General features: G+C 34.9%; 1 protein-coding gene across 1 annotated transcript; it reads left to right on the forward strand.

Moving 5' to 3' along the window:
• The first annotated feature begins 879 nt into the window (after window positions 1–879).
• LOC146141379 (myc box-dependent-interacting protein 1-like) lies at window positions 880–20,441 on the forward strand. The gene is made up of 15 exons (XM_083389657.1): window positions 880–1,068; window positions 3,710–3,790; window positions 9,317–9,371; window positions 9,693–9,787; window positions 10,572–10,652; window positions 10,817–10,939; window positions 11,579–11,740; window positions 12,288–12,376; window positions 13,202–13,336; window positions 13,659–13,712; window positions 14,354–14,465; window positions 18,699–18,780; window positions 19,048–19,115; window positions 19,252–19,353; window positions 19,485–20,441. Exons 1-15 carry the CDS (start codon window positions 985–987, stop codon window positions 19,593–19,595), a joined length of 1,434 nt encoding a protein of 477 aa, XP_083245783.1. The 5' UTR covers window positions 880–984; the 3' UTR covers window positions 19,596–20,441.
• The last annotated feature ends 46 nt before the right edge of the window (window positions 20,442–20,487 follow it).

Consider the following 20,487-nt stretch of genomic DNA (forward strand, 5'->3'; position numbering starts at 1 on the left):
AGCGTTCAAACTGTAAATGAACAAAACCATTATTAAATCAACGCACATTATTTAGGCTCTGGCTAAGTGCGCTGGTCTAGAATCCGGCGCTCTTTCACTTATGTACGTGAAAAGTTATGCAAAAAACAAAACAAAGTAATACCGCATACCACAACGCATATTGTTTGGGTTAGGGTACGGGTTAGCGTTTGGGTGAGGGTGGGTCAAGTAATATTATGTTTATTATTAATAATAACTTGACCCACCCTCAACCAAACGCTAACCCGCACCCTAACCCAAACAATATGTCTTGTGGTATGCGGCATTTGAAGAAAGTTGTTTTTTTAATTAATTTTTACGTACAATAGTGAAAGAGCGCCGAATTTGGGACACAGGCTAAGAATTCTGCCACCTTTTTGTACAATGATGAAAAACAATTATGAAACCAGTCGTCAAAATTGAAATTGCAAACTGGGAATTAAATACTGTAACTGAAGCACATTTTTGTCCGGGGGTTTATATTGCTAACATTATTTGGTTTAGGTTGCGAGTAAGTGTTTGGGTTTATCGAAGTATTTACCACTTTATTTATTTTTTTATTGCAGTTTCAATTTGGACAACTCTTTTGGTTACTTAAAAACAAATTTGTAAGATTCTAGACTGAGGCCGAATTTGAAAAAAAGATTTATGCAAGTATTTTTTGGTTTAAATTATTTACGGCCACAAATTACAGAATGCAATCTTGGGTCTTACAAGATCATGGGTTGAAAGTTTCAGTTTAATAAGCTTTCCAGTTGACATTTAGACCGCAGGTTTTTAAGAATTTTACGTAACCATTAGCAATATTTTTTTATAATTTTTCGGTTTTAACATCAATTTACCATTTCCAAACAGGCTGCAAAACTAAAATTTGGTCGAACATATGTTTTGTATTAGGACATAAAGTATAAAATCAAAATTCAGTTGTGCTTTAAATTTCAATTTGTTTCATAAATTTGCGACAAAATGTCGGACTCTGGAAATAGAAGGGAAAGTAGCGCTCGGTTGAAGCGTAACGTCACGAAAATGGCGTTCAGAGGTCGGGAAAAGGTCAGTATCAAATGTTGGCTGCGTCAATTTACTAACTGTGTGCTAGTCTGCACTTGATTACACTTTTTGAGGACATCAGGTGTGCAGAGCCAAATTTTGAGGTGTGCATTTGTGTAATCATGATTTTATGCACAACAACGTTCCAGATTCAACCACATTTCAACTTTTTTTCAAAATTTATGTGTAAATTTTTTATTTCAGAAAATAATGTATTCTCTAGCATCTGTTTTGGTTCATCTTGTGAGTTTCAGATTAGAGTCTTCATACTTTGTTTTATCCAAGCGTCTGCTGAAAAAACACCTAATATCACCAAACCTTGCTAAATTTTCAATAAAATTATAGTGTACACACAAATTGCTTTATAAAAAGGTTGGGTGTGCACCTGCCACAGAATGCAGACAGGTTTTATAAAAAGGCTGAGTTGTGTTAAGATTCTGCACCTCCGGTGTGCATAAAAAAGTTAACCTGCAAACTTAAGCTCCACACCCAAGATCTTGTCGAAAGGTTTAATCAAATGCAGACTCGGTCATGATTTTCTAAAGCAGGATTCCATTGTGTTTGAGTTATTTACTTTGTGTTGTATTTATTTTTTTTACAGTTACAGTAATTGAAAAAAATGACCTTTTTAGGCAGAATTTTTTATTTATTTAATAGTCTGAATGTGTCTTGAATGTTTAAAGTGGAATCCCATGAGATTCTAGAACTTTGGATTTCGAATTTAGAACAACGAATCCAGAATATTGAATCCTAGTATATTTTTATTGAATTATTTAACCCTGATTTTGTTTGAACAGGGTTGTTCCTAAGAAAAAATTTACACTCGCCAGCAAGGCGAGCAGCTATCCATCAGCACTCGCCCAGACCGAATAACAATAGCCAAATTCGTTGGCACGCCGTCTGCAAATTGCCATTTCTTGGGTTATCGTTAACCTGTCTTGTGGTTTCTATGCGAAACATTTGTTTTTTAAGAGTCTGGTCATTTATTTCCATGCATGGTTCAACAAATTATTGACCCATTAAGCAGTGAACATTTGTTACAGTCTTCAGTGAAAAAAATAACGCTGACAATTTAGTAGCCACGGCCTGTTCGTTTATCATTTTTTTTTAAATGCTCGCACTTTTTTTTTCGTATTCTGGTTTTTCTATGCTTGAAGGACGTTTCACCGCTGGTTGCTTCGCGCTAGAAACAAAACGCAAAACTTCGCCTAACAGTATAGTAGCTGGTTAAACAGCAAATAATCACAAAATAATTGTAAATTTACAACTACACCATTCTTTCACATAGTAAACAACTGTATGCACTAGAGTTTCTGTGCAGGGCTATGAACTTAAGAGAGCGCAACGACATACCTACGTAAACTAATTGGTAATTCTCAGCTGTATGGTTTTTAAAATACCGTAGTGTTCAGTGGGCCGTTTCGGTCTCTTAAACGTCTTAAAATACACTGCCTACAAATAATATAAGACATTTACATTCGAACTTATTGTTACCAAAAACTCCAGTAATTGCTTATAATTTTCTTATGCAAACAATTCAATAAATACAGAAAAGTAAAATTCTTATCGCTGGGTACATCGCAAGTCCAATAAACTTTTCCATGAGCATCAACGACCGGGTTAAACTTAAAAAAATTAACCTTTAAGTTTAACAATAAATCTCATAACTATTTACCACTGCAGCAATAGCGTCTTTGATTGTTTGCCGGTAAACGATTTTTTAAAACGGGACAAAGAGTCTTTATTGCGATCTTACCACGGACAAAGAATCTTTAATACGAGCTTCGAACGTGACTTCGATTAACCTTATTATTTGTGTAGTGTTTAAGGTATTTGCGCCTTAGTGTTTAAGGAAATAACTGGCGCTAAGTAATATTTCGCTTAGTAGTGGTGCTTAACACAAGTTGAAATTTCCTGGCAATAGCCACTCGCCAGTCGGGATTTGCACTCGCATTGGCGAGCGGGCGAGTGCTTAGGTCCAACCCTGTTGAAGGAGGGCTTATTGCTCATACAACCCACAAGGCCCACAGTGTTAACCTGTGTATATTGTAATCAAAAATATATTCTAACAAATGTTAACATTCTTAACAACTACTATTTCCAGCAATTTGGAAACTGTAGTACATGTCCAGCTTGTTAGAATTCAAGGTTCAATATTCTACTTTAAACATCCCTAGTCTTATACTTGAGTTTTTTAATTTTTAGTGGATTTGAATTTTTATAATAGAACATTTGCAATGAACCCAATTGTTTGTTCCGTTTTATAAGTAAGTCATGATTATTTGAAAGCGGAAACTTTGTCAGATTAACTAGGATTTTATAGTTATCTTACCAACTATACTTTACACACTTTACACATTTAAAAAAGAGAAATTTTAATCGGAATAAAACTTTTGACTTAGAGATTCAATCTTGAATATAGTTTCTTTGAATATTTCTTTTGAAATGAAGTCGCTATGGTTACTGTAACTTGCAAAAATCTCACCATTCCTTGAGAAAATAATGTTTTTAAGTGTTCCTGTTTGATTTAAATTTTATGCTTTTTTCCTACAGTAGTATTTGTAATGAACCATATGGATTTGTTTTCACTTGTACGAGTCATTCTCTGCGTTTGTCATATGTTATCGTGTTTTGTGTTTTGCAGATGCTGCGTTCGCTCGGGCGCGGCGATGAAACCAAGGATGAAATCATCGACAATTACGTTCACCTTGTTACTAAGCAACAGGTGAATCTTGATTAAATAACAACCACGAGTCACTTCCTGCACTTTTGTCTCCTAAATGTTTAAAACCAGATTTGTAGCGAATTGGTAAACTTATATTTTGAAAAGTTGCACTTCAGCTAAATACATAATTATGTTCTTGGTAAACTTACATTTTGCTTAACCTAATATTTTCACTAACACTTGAAATATGCCGAAAGGAAGTTCCTATAGGGATTCTGTTGTTTCCATTCAATCAGAAAAAGAAAGCGAATAAATATCTGCAATTATTTTCACATTTGATTCTTTGTAAATGTCCATATTTGTCTGATTCTAAATAGGATAATCAGGTGTCAATTTAAAACGACAAATTGTATTAAATCCTCGACAAGCTTTTGCACAAGCTGCTTTATCAGGTCAAAGTAGAAACTTTTAGCAAATGAATTTAGACAAATTTAAGCGCACAGCAATAGTATTTTTTTTTTTAGATAGTAATAAATGTATTGTCATTTATCCAGTGTTAATATCGCTTTCCTTAAAACTATCTTTGGTAAATAATTTGTAATTTTATTAAACTGTCATATAGCATATCATGATAAGTTAAGATTACCAGATTATAAATGATTTGTTAATATTATCGCTAATAAGAGTTGCCACAAGTATTTGGTTGTCTTTGAATTTTGTCAGTCAGCTTAAATTATCATTTCTTTCCAAATTTTCAACTATATTTGCTGTTGTGTTAAGCTCGGCATCTAAACTCTTTTGTTTTAGAATTCTATTCAAAAACTATTGAGCGATCCAATTTAGGTTTTTCAAAAAACTAAAATTTTTTCTTTGAAAAGTTTTGAATTTATGTCGCATTTGAAATGTTTGGACCAAGATTGGCAATTTTTAGGTCTAACATTTCAGCTTCATGGCCAAAAACTTTTTTCAAACGAGAAACTCAGAATGCTTTTGGACTATAGACATTTTAGGTGAAAATAAAAACTAGAGTTTAGAAATCACTGTCACAACAGTCATTTCACAAATTAAAATTTAAATCCCGGCAAATGGCCTTAATTGTCAAATTAGCAAACATGAATTGAGTTTCAAGTTACAAGCTTTTGAAAAGTATTTGAATTTTGATTTCTTGCTGAGATTGGCACAGCAGCAAATCACTCTTATTCCTCAAAATACTTAATTTGAGTTACTTATGTTGTAAGTTATGAGTAGTGTTATTTGGTGGAGATATGTGCTTGCAAATGCTTGCATTTACCTGTGGTGGCCTACTTCCAGCCGCTGCTGCATTTCGATTAATGATTACCTCAAGATATCTCCACTTTACAAACACATTCCAAAGCATTACATCATAGTGTTGTTATTCCATGAAACACGTTTGCTAATAACTAGATAGCTATAGTTTTTATTGCGATCAATTGGATCAGTTTGTAGTTAATTCTAATGTTATTTAGGGATTCCTTGTATGTTTAAATTCTAGTTCTAATGTAATTTCCATTTTGACCCAAACTACTTAAAATGTACAATGGCGTTTTTAAGTTTCTCATTTAAAACAAATATCTGAACTGCAATTGAAAATACAGCCTAAAAATTGCCTTTGATTTAAGAATTTTGTCATTCACATTTCTCAGGAAACAAATTGCAATTCCTTATGATTTTAGGTAATTTCTAGATTGGGAATTCTAATCTACTGGAAAAATGTTGAAAAGAGTTTAGAATTTTAAAAACAGTATATTGCAAGAGATAGTAGTTTCTATTACAACTTAAATGTCATAACATTCAATGCAATCAACAGATTTTATATTTTCCAACTTTTAGCAATAACTCATGCCATCATTAACTGTGGAAATAAAGTGAAGATAAAACGAATAAAATGTAGTAAAGGAAATTAAAAATAGCGAAACGTAAGTCCCTTACTTTTCACTCTAGCTATTATTGAAGTGTTCTCAAGTGTTACTATTATGATGTCACAGTGGTGTGTGTTGTCAGCAGCTCATGTTTCAAACTGTTGTTGTTGTTCGAAAGTGAGATTTGGTTAATTAAGTCGTCATCCAAAACCTGTGGCACTTCAATCTCCATTTCTTGTAGCTTTTTGTGGATAGTTTGAAATCTGTTTTTTATAATTTTTTAAAAAACATAAGAATTTAAAATGAGTGTTCTTGCTTTCAAAAATTCAAACTTAATGTAATGCAAAATAAAACTTAACCAATAGGTTAATAAACTCAAATACATATCCAACGAGCTTAATTGAATAAAAATTTTAACATATCTGAAGGACACCAAGGCAACATTTATAATTTTAATAAAACACTAAAATATAAAACTAAAAACCAGCAAAGGCATTAATAAATAACCCACACCTTGTTATGACATTATCTTTGCTGAATTATGCTAGTGCTATTACAGTGGCTTCAACAGTTTGATATATATTAGTTAAATTGTTGTCTTTGTTTTTGTAAATTAAATGCTTCTAGCTGTATTGCATTAATGCTTGTTTATTAATATTAATACTTTTAGAGTCTAGATTTCAGTGTTTTGATAAAGAATTGATTATGTTTGAAGTGTTTTGTCAACAGTTAAGCTTTCTTTACATAATTAGCCACAAATTCATTTCAATGAAACCTAATGTATTGTATGAAATGTATTGCTCCAAAGACTAGTGTCAACAGTTTGAATTATTTGTTATTTCACTGCCACACAGTGAATATTAACAAAGATTATTGAAAGCATTCATTATAAAACTGTTTCAATCCTGTTGGTTTTTTGAAAAACATAAGACCTCATCATGTTTTAAACAAGTATATAACATTTAAAGAATCACTAGAGTGATTGCTTTTAATGAAATGGGTGTTCTCTGGCTTGTAATTTATCAGTCAAAAGTAATTAAAACAACACTTGTTGCTCCATGGAATGTTACCAGGTCTGCAGGCAAATCGAAAAATTAGTTGAAAACCTGTATTTTTCATCATGTTTTTTATTTATTTTGGCCTCAATTGATCTAACAGTACTCAGATATGCAAAAATGAATCCCTTGTAAAAAATTGCAAGCAGTTTAAGACTCCCTTGGGTAAAAATGTTTCAAAAAATCTTCAATATAAATTTTCACACTTTAACTGTATTCTTAGAATATTAGTGTTTCTTAACTTTTTTCACAGCGTCCCAAACACTGAGCTATACCAGCAAAGCTTTGCCGACCTAATTCTACCCGCTGAACATTTTTAAGGGAAAAACATAATAAACTAGAAGGGGGTGCGGTTGTTGTATATTTTGTCAGGGGATATATTTTCAGGGCTTAGTGTTTATTTTCAATTTTTACTTTATTTTAATTTTTTTTTTTTTAATTTTTTTTTTAATATTTTGTATTGTGTACTTTATATTATATATTTTGTTTTTCATTTTCCTTAACTTGTTTCTGCAAGCAAAAACAGATATGGGCCGAAAACTTCCCCACTTAAAATATGCCTTTGATGCGAAAGGGGTTCAAATATGGCGTAGAATTTGGGGAATGATCGAAACATATATTTGATAAATAGAATTTACTTAGATAATGCATATGGCTATTTTATTAAATTTTGACCAGCTTACGTGTTTGAAAATCAAATATTATCATTCTCTTAAAGACTAAAAATGGTTTAACGCCTATGGTTTGCTATACTTTTGCAAACTTTCACTAGGTAATTTTTTACCATAGCTTGGTCCGAGCAATCACTGTTAAAACAGGCTTTAAATCTGTCGTTTCAAACAATATGAAAAACACTATTACGTGCCTAATACGCAAACTATTAAATCGAAAGTTTTGCTAGATAAGTTTAGGCCTGATGTTGGTATGCTGGTTGGAGCAAGATGCACAACAGGTGCTAACAGAGAGGCGTAGACTGCCTTAAGATTTCGCATTTAAACTTGCGGCGGTAAATACACCCTATTGACACTTAATTATTAGGCGAAGCTTATCGCGAAGTAATTGGTCGCCCCAAAAAATGCTGACGCCGCATTTAAAGCAAGCATTATAAATGTGTCGCCGATATTCTGCCTTGAACATCCCTACTCGAAATGCTTCCCTCCGTTAATTGTACGGTGGGTGAAACTTTATTCACGGCCTTACCTCTTTGTGTATTACCGCGACAACACGATGAAATACGATTTGGAGAATATTGGAAACATCGTATTTGGAGAATATTTGCTATTTGCACCTGTTCTGTATGTTACTCCAATCCAACATATCTACACACAATTATAAGTTGTGTATAATAATATAATAACTTATGGCTTTGAAGCGAAGGGGGTTCAAATATGGCGTAGATTTTGGCAAATGATCGAAACATACATTTGATCAATAAAAATTTACGTAGATAATGCTTACGGCCATGTTATTACATTTTGGTCAGCTAGCATGTTTAAAAAGTCAATTTTTTCATTCTCTCTAAATGATTTAACGTCTATGGTTTGCTATACTTTTTCCAACTTTTACTGTGTAAATTTTTACCATGCCTTGGTCTGAGCAATCACTGTTGAAACAGAGTTTAATTCTGTAGTTTTTAGCAATATGCAAACACGTTTATGTGCCTAATAAGCCACGTTTTATATTGAAAGTTTTGCCAATTTAAATCCAATAAACGCAAGATTTATTTATTTATGACGCCATGTTATGACGTAGCTTTGTAACGTCGTCGTTAAGAATGCGTTAAACTTAAGCTTTTTGTTGTTGCGGCCCTTGTATAATTATATTTGCTTAGACCTGGTGTTGATATGTTTGAATGGTGCAACAATTACAACATGTGCTAACAGAGATGTGTACACTGCCTGTAGGATTCGCATTTAAATTTGCGGTGGTAAAATATTTTGTGTTGTAAGAGCAATAGGTTTTTTTACTTAGAGAGGCCTCTTTATGAAAGGCAAGTCGCATGTGCATAGTTTTACTAGGCAAGCCACTTCCAACACAAATGTTGCACGCGCGGGACAATAGGGCGCAGCAGGGATGCCAGCAGCCGCCTCGTCGCGACGCGAGCTGGACAAAGCAAGCGAATATGAACGAATTCTGTATGAAAGTTTTTCTGCTGCTAGATGGCTGTCGTTAGCTACAAAGTGCTAAAACGCAATATTTCAGGTTTTTACCCCCCAAGCAAAGGCCCCTGGGAGTGCAGCCTCATAAACTTTTACAAAGCACCTACATACCACTCTACGCCATGTCTGAAAATTTGAAGGTTCTACGATGTCTACTTTTTCTATAAAGCTTCGGACAAAACTCGGTCTGAAACATACCATAGGAAACCAAAAAAGAATAGCGGCAAAAACAAGATATGTCCCGAAAATAAATTTTCGGCCCATATAATTAGTATTAACAAGTCAGATGTCTTTGTATTGCTTCCTCAATTCACTCATGGTTTCCCCAAATTTTTTAAATTTTGTAGAAATCTTGCTTGAAGCAACCTCAATAAATCTAAGCATGTGAATTACTTTAGTCTTTACCCGACCAGATCAAATGGCGACAAAGTTTTAGTTCGCTGCCCATGGGTTGAAAAATCACTTTTTCTAAATATTTACTTTATTTTTCAGGTTCAGTTTACAAAGTTCCAGCAAGATATGAAAAGATACCTTCAATCCATAATCGGTAAAGTTCATATTTTTGAAATTTCTACTGATTCATTAGTTTTGATTTTTTTAACAAGATATTTTGAGGATTATAGTTGTTACATTTTCTTTTTTTGCTTTATAAAGCTAAATATTTAAACTGTTGATTTTAAAAACATATGCAAAGCCTAAATTGTTTCTCAAAATTGACAAAAATATATATTCCGTCGCATAACAACAAGCATCATCAGTTTCTGTAAAAATATATTGTCTGAAAAAAAAAATTAAGTTGTTTGCATGAGATTCTTTAAAACCAAAAGTGTTTTAGCTTTTTCAGGTTGCTTACTTTTTTTAATTTTAGCAATGCAGTCGGCAGCCAATGATTTCTATGCATCGCTGGGAGAGGTTTACGAAGACGGTTGGATGGGAAAAGATATGGTCGCAACACTCTCAAAAGTAAGTGTTAATTGAAATAAAGTTGTGAGTAGAATGAAATACTTATCAGATGCTAGCTTGTGCCACAATCCACTTAACCTGGGCGAACTTTTTTTATTTTTCCTAAAATTCACAAATATATTTTAAAAACTTGTTTTACCATTTCTTGTTTCAAGCTTCTTAAAGTAATATAATGCAATGAAGTATAACTACAGAAGTTTGGATTGTACAGAACCGCGATAAATTTGATTAAAAACGCTTCCTGTAAAATCGTCATTAAAGGCAGATTGTATTAATTGTAGGTCGGTCTTTTGCATTGTTAAGTGGTTTATTTACAAAACTGAACAGATTGCACATTTATATTGTTGCAATGGCACCTGCAACTATGATTTAAATAAAGTTTGCAATATACCTTTAATAGCAAACATCGTTTTGTGTTTCGAAACAATTTGACAAGCTAATCAAAAATTTGCACATTGCTTTTAATTAGGCATTTCTAATACTCAACATTTTATCTTGACGCCTGTTATTTTGGATAGAAAGTTTTGTGACCTGATCTGATAGCAAATGACATTATATAAATGTTATACAAAGTCTATGAAATTATAACCTTTAAAGATAACTTTGTATTTTGCTCTAATTGGCGTTATTTTTACTTTACATAGCTTTAGTTATTAACTTTATATTTTCGATATATTTGCCACAAATCATGGATTTTTTAATTAAACTGTTATCGGATAGCAGCTTGGGTCACTTAATATCTAACATCATACTTCCAACCCAATTTAACTTTTATTTTTTACAGACGACGAATCTTCTGCACAGTGACCTTCACGCCCGACTGAACACAGAGGTTATATCTGTCCTACAAGATCATCTCACTCAGGTTCGAATAAATTGAGTGTTTCAGAAACGACGTTTTACAAAACTTTTATCAAATGGCCGAATAAGAATTGGGATCGCATTTGAGATACAAAATTTTGTGGTAATATAAAAGTTGAAGGCCCCTGCAATAAACTGAATAGTTGTTTTCAAAGCTTATTTTTTTAGTGCAATGAGATGAAGGTCAAAGTGAACAAGCGAGGTCGGAAGTTGGTGGATTTTGACGCGGCACGACGAAATCTCGCAAGCTTACAGGGAGCAAAAAAACTCGAGGAAACAAAATTATCTAGGGTGAGATTTCTATGTGACAATGACCACTAGTTGTCACATTATATGGGCCGACAATGTTTTTCGACGTATCTTATTAAGATTTGTTATACAAGAATAAATTTTAAGCCCATATATACATAGAAAGCATTCTTTTTGTTACTTTAAAATGCTACCTGCTTTTTTATGGGTTTTAAAATTCATTTTTTGTCTAATTAAAACCTCCAGCCGTTATACTCCAAAGAATAAGATGTTTGTTGAACAAGTATACCACATATAGAGCCATTCTGACTGATTTAAATTTACAGATATTTACTGTGTACTTACAGGTTGCAGTTTCAAGGCACTGCATTTAGGTTTAAAGTGCTGAGTCGGTCTATCAACTTATACGGCCTCCTTATGTATTTACTGCAGAGTATTAGTAGTATGCCTTGGAAGATGGTCGTTTAAAGTTTATTTCTACTTGTTTTATAAAATGCCAACAATCAACAATTTTTAATTTTAGCAACTATGCTTATTTTTACATATTTGGACAAAATGGAGATCTTCAAAAGGTAACCAAAATCAATCTGTTTAAAAAGTAGATTTTGAATAAACTTGCATTCCGCATATACTTTATGTTTTATTGTGAATTATCTTTTGAACATGATATTCACGTGATAGGCCCAGGATCACGTGACAGAGGCCCATGATACTTACGAGACGCTGAACTCACAACTTCACGAAGAACTTCCCGACCTTTTCGACTCGCGGGTCGTCCTGTGCGCCGACATTGTTACGAACATCGCAACTGCTGAGAAAGCTTTCTACAACGAACTTTCCGAGGTGAACTTATGTGATTTAAATACTTTTGGTTTCAAAACCTTGTAATATGAGGGTGCGAGATAAGTCATTTGCTTAATGAATTCAATCAAGCAATTTTATCCTGCACCTATATTAAGGCTCATTCTAACATAGACGTATTGAGGTTTTTACGTTAGAAAACAATTACGTAAAGTAGAGTTCTCTGTCCGTCGTTTTATTCTACAAGGCCATCGCAATGATTCCGTTAAAATATGTTTGATATTTTTAATAACGTTTGAAGATAAAAACTGTCACAATTAACTGATTTCAGTATCAAAGAGCAATTAAGGTTGTTTTTAAAACTCTTGTGAAAAAATGATTTAGAATTCAGTGTAGCCACTTTGTATTTGAGTTAATTTGATGTGAAGCTGAAGTTATGTGTTTAGAAAGTTTTGTAGTAATTTTCAACGATTGTAGTGTTGACCATTTTATTTGTAAAGTTACTGTTTTGTTTTCAAATTGCATTTAAAACCTGTCAAGCGATCCAATTTTCTATCGTTGTGTTTCTATCAGCCTGAATATTGTTCAGGTTCGAACGAAGCTGCTCGATGTCGTGGCAAATATCAAAGACACTTTCAACAACGGGGAATATAAGATCCAACGACTCCACTCACCAATGTAAATGCTATAAAAATATTTTAATGTTTTACGAGCGGTTTTAAAAGTACCTCCTTTATCCACTCACCAATGTAAATACATTACTATGTTTTATAAAAATTCATTAACAAAATTTTTTTAAGTGGCTTGCATAGTCTTCCCTCAAAGTAACTACAGCAGTAATGTCCGGTACTACTTATTCTATTCCTGTAAGGAATATTTTTCCAAAAGTTAACCTTTTGAGAAGAAAACTGTTGGATTGCAAACAATTGCTGAAATACCGCCCTGGTGTTTCTATCGGCTGTCTGTACCAGATTTTTTAATTTTTAAATAGCAACAATGTTAAAAGGGAGTTGATTTTGTATTTCACCTTTTTTTCCATTGACGCATTGTTTTAAAAATGACTGGTTAAATTCCAATGAACATTGTGGCATGGATTTTAAGTATTTTGTTTCATTTAAAATGCATTTGTTTGAAATAAATAATTTGAGAAGCAAAGCAAGCTATTGAAGCTTGTAAAATAAAGTAGCAATTTTGAAGTGTAAGAAGTTTATTTTTTTTGCCCGGTTGTTTTCAATCTTTTTTACACTTAGTAGCTTTTTCCCTCGATTTTGAAAAGAAACCATTCTGCTTAAATTTACTTAAGTTTATTAAAGCCAACCCCAAAAACAATTAATTTAACAGAGGGAGAAATTTTACGACAGCTGTAAAAAAAGTTATTTTTAATTTTTTTAAACTACGCACAACACCTGGAACCCTTCTCAGTAAATTGCCTGCATTAGATCAATTTTGTGCGAGTCTCTATATCAGGGGCTTGATTTTTCTAATCCCCTGGTATATTTCCAGGCGGGTGGAAACGGCACCGAAGGTTCCGGAACCGGCGACCTTGCCGGCCGATGAGGGTCAAAGGTCACGGGGTCACTCGGAAAGGTCATCTGGTGACCGAAGGCTCAGCGGGTCAACTTCGAACAAAAACTCAAGGTATATTTGTCGATAAAGATGTTTGTGACAGATCGGACGAAGCTACCGCATTATATCAAAATGCAATGTTATTAATGTTATTATAATCAAGTAAGCAAACTAAATTTTTCAAGGGCAATTTTTTTCTGGTAATTTTGCCCAAAAATGGCATTAAAGAAGTTTAAATGCTATCAGTTGTCAATTGAAAAAAAAACCTTTGAAAATTTTTTTTCTTTGAAATAAAACTCAAATCATGGCTAACACTTCAAAAGTAATTTGCAATCGGTACCAGCCTAGTATCGGACGTGTAGTATGTGACGTCACAGTGTGTTATTGTTTGAAGGAGCGGAAAGAATGAAGAAAGAAGGAAGCGAAGTTCGAACCACTCCGAGCCCGAGTAAGCCAAACTCTGTTTTTATTGTCAACCGTAATTTGCATCGTTTGTTGCAAAGTTACCGCACGACACATTTTGCCCATTGTCCTTTACAGTAGTGGTTCTTAACCAGGCCTGCGAAACCTTTCGAGTATGTTGTGGTGTTTAGCAAAACGAGGCAATATTGTTGCAAGTTTTATTCCCTCTGTTAAACTACGCTCGCATCTGTAATGTAGCTTAAAAACGAATCTCAAACCCAAAAAGGTCGGGAAATCGACATCATCCAACCCATCAACTGATGATGATACAAGTTTGTATCAAAAAGCCGTAATTTGAAAATGCTACCATGCTACCACCACTCAGTGAAGTGGTTCTCAACCGGGGCGCCCTGGTGTGCCATTTCTAATGCTTAAGGATGCCGATAGGGATAGGTCAACTATTTGTGTGCGATTAGAGACCATTATATCAAATGACATTTTCCTACATGTTCTAAGTTGATTGTCTTGTTAAAGTTCCATTTATAGCGACATTTTAGCAAAATACTCAACGAAAATTCAGTCGGGGTGCCGAAAATCTTTTTATTATTTTTTAGGGGTGCGTAATCCATAAAAGGTTGAAACTGACCTAATGAATATATTTCAACCTTTCAATGTTTGTTTTTCAAGTTCGCATCAATACGTCAACATCCAGATCGGGCAGCAGTTGGGTCACGTGACCAACGGAACCGACCAATCAGAAGCTCCGAAGATCACCCAAGCACCAGAGGACATCAAAGAGGTAACCACGGTTGTGACGTCATAAGGTTTTCGTTGTTTGATCACACAGGTTGGAATGATTGCTGTTAGTGCAGCTAGGGTGTATGGTGATATCGGATTGTACCCGATGTCAAGTCGTGCTATCGTTCTTCGTCACCAAATTGTCAGAGGATTTTTAACCAGGCTTTGAAAATCCCAAGTAAAGTTTAAAATTTTTAATTAAAATTAATTTTATCAAAAAAAATAGTAAAATGAAAAAAGCAAAATTGCCAATTGAGCCAAGAAAATGCTTTTAAACGTTTCTTTCCATCTATTTCGCTTGCTTGAGCACCGTAATGCCGTCATTATCGAATCGCGACACTTTTGTTCGAAATATCCGATATCACAATAAACATCTCCAACTACAGCTCCAGCATTCATTCCAATCCCTGTGTGTGGTTCAAGTATTGCGTAAAATACACGACTCTAGAGTTGACTTTACATGGTTTGGTGTCTTTCGTGACATGTTTGGACAAATTCTAAGTGCCCCAGAATTATCTGCACCTTACTAAACTAATTTATCAGAACAATAATAACAACAAACTAGCTTTGTCTTTCATAAACATTACATTTAAATTGTTTAGGGTAACTTTCAATCACTGTTAAACCTTATTATGATGCGCATTACCTTATATTTCTACACTTGGAGTTTTAACCAGGGTGAGATGTGTTGAATTAATATGACAAAAATAAACTTAAACCGAGATTTGTATTTATTATTATAAAAACAGACAGCTGTTGTAATTTAAATCAGTGGTTCTCAAACATCTGAAAAAATCTTTTTAATTCTTTCACTTTTAAAATATATTAGACTGGGCGCATCCTTTTTGTGTTTTAATATCAATAAATAAATCATTTGTCAGCTTACCTACAATAAATAGTTTTGAATAAGTTGCGACTAAAAATGTTAAAGAATATTGAAAGGTGATTTAAAAATTTATCCGGTTTTAAAAAATGAAGTCAAGGAAACAAAATGTTGCCAAGTGAAAAGTTTGAGAGCCACTGATTTAGATTGTTTTAATGTAGATGTGTTTGTAAAGCTTGTTTATTGCACAATGTTTTGCCCCTCTGTGCTTTGTATGTGTGTGTGGGTGTATGTGTGTGTGTGTGTGGGTAGTTGTCACTAACCGCATGTCGTCGGTGCATGCCACTCCACAGCAGGAACCCGACAAACCAAAACCATCGCCGCGCCTGACGCTTGACACTGGCAACGTGGCAACTGAGGCGGGTGCCAGTGGCAAGGTGGCAACTGAGGCGGGTGCCAGTGGCAAGGTGGCAACTGAGGCGGGTGCCAGTGCCGAGCTGTCACCTGCCACGGCGCCACAGGCCAGACCGCGAACCATGACCCTCCCCGAGGCCGGATCGGAACCGCAGAATGTCGCCGACAAGAAAAAGTCGCAAACTTTGGAACGAAACAAGCCAGAGGTTGGTTTGCTGCCCCCTTGTGTTCAGGTACTAACACCACATTTGCGTTCGACTAAAATGCCGCTTAACCGATATAATCGCCGCTTTTTCAGTCGACCAAGAAGCGGAGGTCTCTTCTTTTTTTCACCGGACTCGACAAATTTTTTTCACGAGCTCCGAAGAACGATGACTCGACAAAAAGTCCCGAGGATAAAAGTGCCGCGTCAGCGAATCCTCACTTCCAGAGAATGCACTCTCCAGATTACCGTAGCGACGAAATACAAAGATCCAACAGCGATACTGGTAGTCTTGGTAACCTTGGTAACCGGGCAGCTTCTGATGACGGTCGCCATGACAACGACGGTTTTCATACTTTTGAAAAGTTGGATCACGATTCATGTGAGCATGAAACAAATGAAGAGGTGAAAGATGATCTTGAATTGCATCACGGTGATTCATATGAGCAGCATCATGATATGGATCATGCAGATAAATTGGATGCTGCTCATGATACATCTCATGAATCATATGAACAGCATACTAATCAAGATCTTGACGCTGTTCGTAACTCAAATGATAGAGCTCATGAATCATATGAGCAGCATCATGATGAACATCATGAAGATAAAGTGGACGCTGTTCATGATCACGACCAATCACATAATGAAGATCACGATTCACATGATGGAGTTCATAATTCACATGATGGACTTCATAATTCACATGATGGACTTTATGATTCACGTGATGAAATTGATTCACATGATGAAAGATACTTGCGGATGACTCCAGCTTACAGGGATCAGGTTGAAGTTGAATCGGTCAATTCCGATGAAAAACATAATTATGAAAATGTGGAGTTCGGCAACAAACGACCAAGTTATTCTGACGACAATGAGGATATGTTACCTAGCAACCATGATGATGACGCCGCCCCTAGCAACCATGATGACGGCGCCTCTCCTAGCAACCGTGATGACGGCGTCTCTCCTAGCAACCATGATGATATGTTCCCTGGCAACCATGATGATATGTTCCCTGGCAACCATGATGATATGTTCCCTAGTAACCATGATGACGTCTCCCCTAGCAACCGTGATGATGACGTCTCCCCTAGCAACCATGATGATATGTTCCCTGGCAACCATGGTGATATGTTCCCTGGCAACCATGATGATATGTTCCCTAGTAACCATGATGACGTCCCCCCTAGCAACCGTGATGATGATGTTTCACCTAGCAACCATGATGATGATGTTTCACCTAGCAACCATGATAAAGTCTCCCCTAGCAACCATGACGTCATTAGTCTTGACGGAAGTTCCAGTGTTTCTTCTCAGTCGTCTATTTTTGTGTCGGACGACGAATCGTTTCGCAAAACTTTGGTCGCTCCTTTGGTCCTACCACTAGGTGGTGCTAATCACAACCCTGGTGATGATGTCACAAAAGTTGATGAACATGCCGCTGAAAGTAATGACGTCAAAAAAACTTCCAATTTAAGTGATGTCATAAACGCAGCTCTAAATCCTTCGATGACACAGCCTGGTTCTGGCCAAGAGGTCATCATTCCACCTGGTTCTGCTCCTGAGGATTTTTATGACTTCGCAGTGGACTATACTGCCTCTAGTGGTGATAAAAATACCCCCGAAGACGAAAATATATACGATGTGGCCGATGATGTCACTGATGACGTCATCAAAGTTGGCAATCCCAGCAAAGACACAAATTCCGACTTTAACGTAAAAGTTTTTGCAAAAAGTGGACTTTCTGGCAGTGACTCAGCAAAAGTGCTGCAGAGTGATGAGTCAGCAAAGGTATCATTTAGTGAAAATCAAACTCAGGTTAATTTGTAGTTAGAAACAGATTGTTTTGTAATTCTTGTCGTTCGGCCAGAATTTGTTGCATTTTTACTTTTTGTAATTGAAACATCGACAGAGAATTGATTGGGGAATCCCCTCTCTGGTTTTTATTCGGTAAACTTTTAACTTTTGAACACCAAGATTTGATTCAATTTTGTTGATTTAGGAATCAATTGCCGCAAGCAAGTCATTTTTGATTGTAGTTAATCTTACAGCTATCGATCTAAAATGCAGTTTTATTAATCGATAATTATTGTTTTTATTTTTGTTGCAAATAAAGTGCTGTGATTGAGTTTTTAAATACTGATCTTTGAATGTTATAATTGGAGCAATCTTAAAATAAACAAATTGTTTTTACAGATCTTCAGGATTTAAAGTTTAATTTATTCAGATTATCAAATCGTAATTGCATTTTCAGATGGCTTCAGTAATTCTTTTAATATACTTAACCTATTGTTTTGTCATTGTTACCTATTGTTGTGTCTGGTTTGAATTGACTGTACAGAAACTTTATTATAATATTTAGTAATTTGATTCATAATTTCTTTATTTGTAAAAATAAAAGCATTAAATGTTGTGATGTTTGTTGGACAAAAAAACTATGATTGAAATTTATGTGCAAGAGATTATTGACGGTTTGTTCTAATTAATGATGAAGAAAATTGAATTCCCCCAAATCACTCAAATAAACCAGAAAAAGGGCATCAAAATAATTTCTTTCGGTTTTTTTGAGTTCTTTGATATTTACTGATTAGTAAATGTTGAATGTTTAATTGCAAAATTGAACCTTGTTCTTATTTGAAAGCGTGTTGTGTTGATTTACAATCTTGTGCGAAAGTGTTTTTGCACGAAGCGCTGCATGTTCCTATTAACCTTGAAGCAGTTTGACAATTGATTTTCATTCTTTTTAAATACTTGTTTGTTCAAGATTTCTCACCAACTTTTTTGTTCAGATACCTGAAGAAGACCCCCAACTAAACGGTGGTTCCCCTATTTACGATCTACCCCCAGAAGCCCCTCGTGATGTCACAGCAGGTCAGTATGACACAACAATGACAACTTTGTACTTGTGATTTACTTTTTTTCGATATTCAACTGTTTGCCATTTTGGGTGTTTTTTTTTGGATAGAAGCTTTAACAGTGTTTGTTGTACTTTAAAAATGCTGTGTTCAACTATTTGCCTTTCTTGTTAATGTGCTGTCTCTGAAAACAAGAAAACTCAAGTGTTATTTCTCTGAAATTCATATTGCTATAATCAGCCCAGTTGTTTTTACTAGAGTCACCAACAATTCTGTATTTCAGAAATTTACGACGAGGTCCCCCCCAAAGATGACGGCACGGTGATTTTGCCCCCCCACTATTTGTACACGGTAAGTCCATTCGTTTCCTGATTTCGCTTGTGTTATTTTTATATTTGTATTTCTAATATAATGTGTATGATTTCTATAGTTTTTTTATTGTGTGTTGTATGATTTCTATATGATGTGAGTTGTATGATTTCTATAGGTGCAGGCGATGTACCCTTACCACGGAGCTGACGAGGACGAATTGTCGTTCGAGAAAAACGATGTGATTTACGTCGTCGAGTTTCCCGACCCAGAAGAACAGGTGTGTGCGATTTCTATCTTGTTCAACGCCTAAAATTAAATTTCTGGCCGGCATTTATTTTCTAAATATTATCATATACATTCTTTCAATTATTTTAACTTGTTTATTTTGTAATTGTGATACGTTTTTAGGACGAAGGTTGGCAAATGGGGATCCTTCAAGTTTCCTGGAACGACACCGGCTCCACTTCCACTATGGGGGTTTTCCCCCAGAACTTCACCAAGCCGATGTCACAAAGTTAAAAAAATCACCTGGTGGGAACATCACACAAATCGACTCGACGCGCAAAATTAGTTTTCGATGAATGGTGATAAAGTTCCGCACCAACTGCTGAATGCTCAGCGATTCTGTCCAAAGCACTTTGAAAAACATTTATCACTATTAACATTTAAATGAAATGAAATGGTTTTTAAGGTAATTTGCAAAACTTCCAAAACCCAAGTCTTTATGTGTTGTCAAATTTATGTGGAGCTTCGATACGATGCTATCGGTCATTCCTTAACCAGTAGTTCCCAAACTCTGGCGCTCATAAATCGTTAACAAAAGCAGTCATTCTAAAATAATATCGAACCTTTAAAACACCTGGTGACCTTTCAATGAGTTGTTTTTGAAAACTAGCAAAAAAACTTTGAAACTTTATACTCGGCGAGAATTATTGAGAGACATAATCTAACTCGATCGGAAAAGAAGAACCTGATTGAAACGCTTGATGCCTTCCAATATAACCTTATGCATTGTTGTCATCTGTACATTGATAATTTCACCAGCAGCCATAATTTTGCAATTGATTCTTTGTGCAATCAAATGTTTTCACTACAAAGAGCCTTGCGGTGAACAAGACCTACGTTTTTACGATTGTTTGATATTTATAGTTCAACTAACCCGTACTTTGTGTGTTTTTGTACAATAATGATGATGGTGCTAATAACTAGATAAGCTATCGCAGCTTGATTTTACCTTTTTCTTTTAATTTGATAAAGATTACCTTAATCTTTCGAGATGAAACTTTCGTTTTTACCTTGAAATGAAATAATTCTTTTGAAGTCATTTAACTCTATTATTCGTCATATTACACCTGTTCGATTTTATTGTTACGTCATTGAATCGTTTGTTTACTTTTGAATTTGAAAAATA

This window comes from Ascidiella aspersa, chromosome 5 (genome assembly GCF_963924565.1).
Source record: "Ascidiella aspersa chromosome 5, kaAscAspe10.2, whole genome shotgun sequence".
NCBI classification, from domain to species: domain Eukaryota; kingdom Metazoa; phylum Chordata; class Ascidiacea; order Phlebobranchia; family Ascidiidae; genus Ascidiella; species Ascidiella aspersa.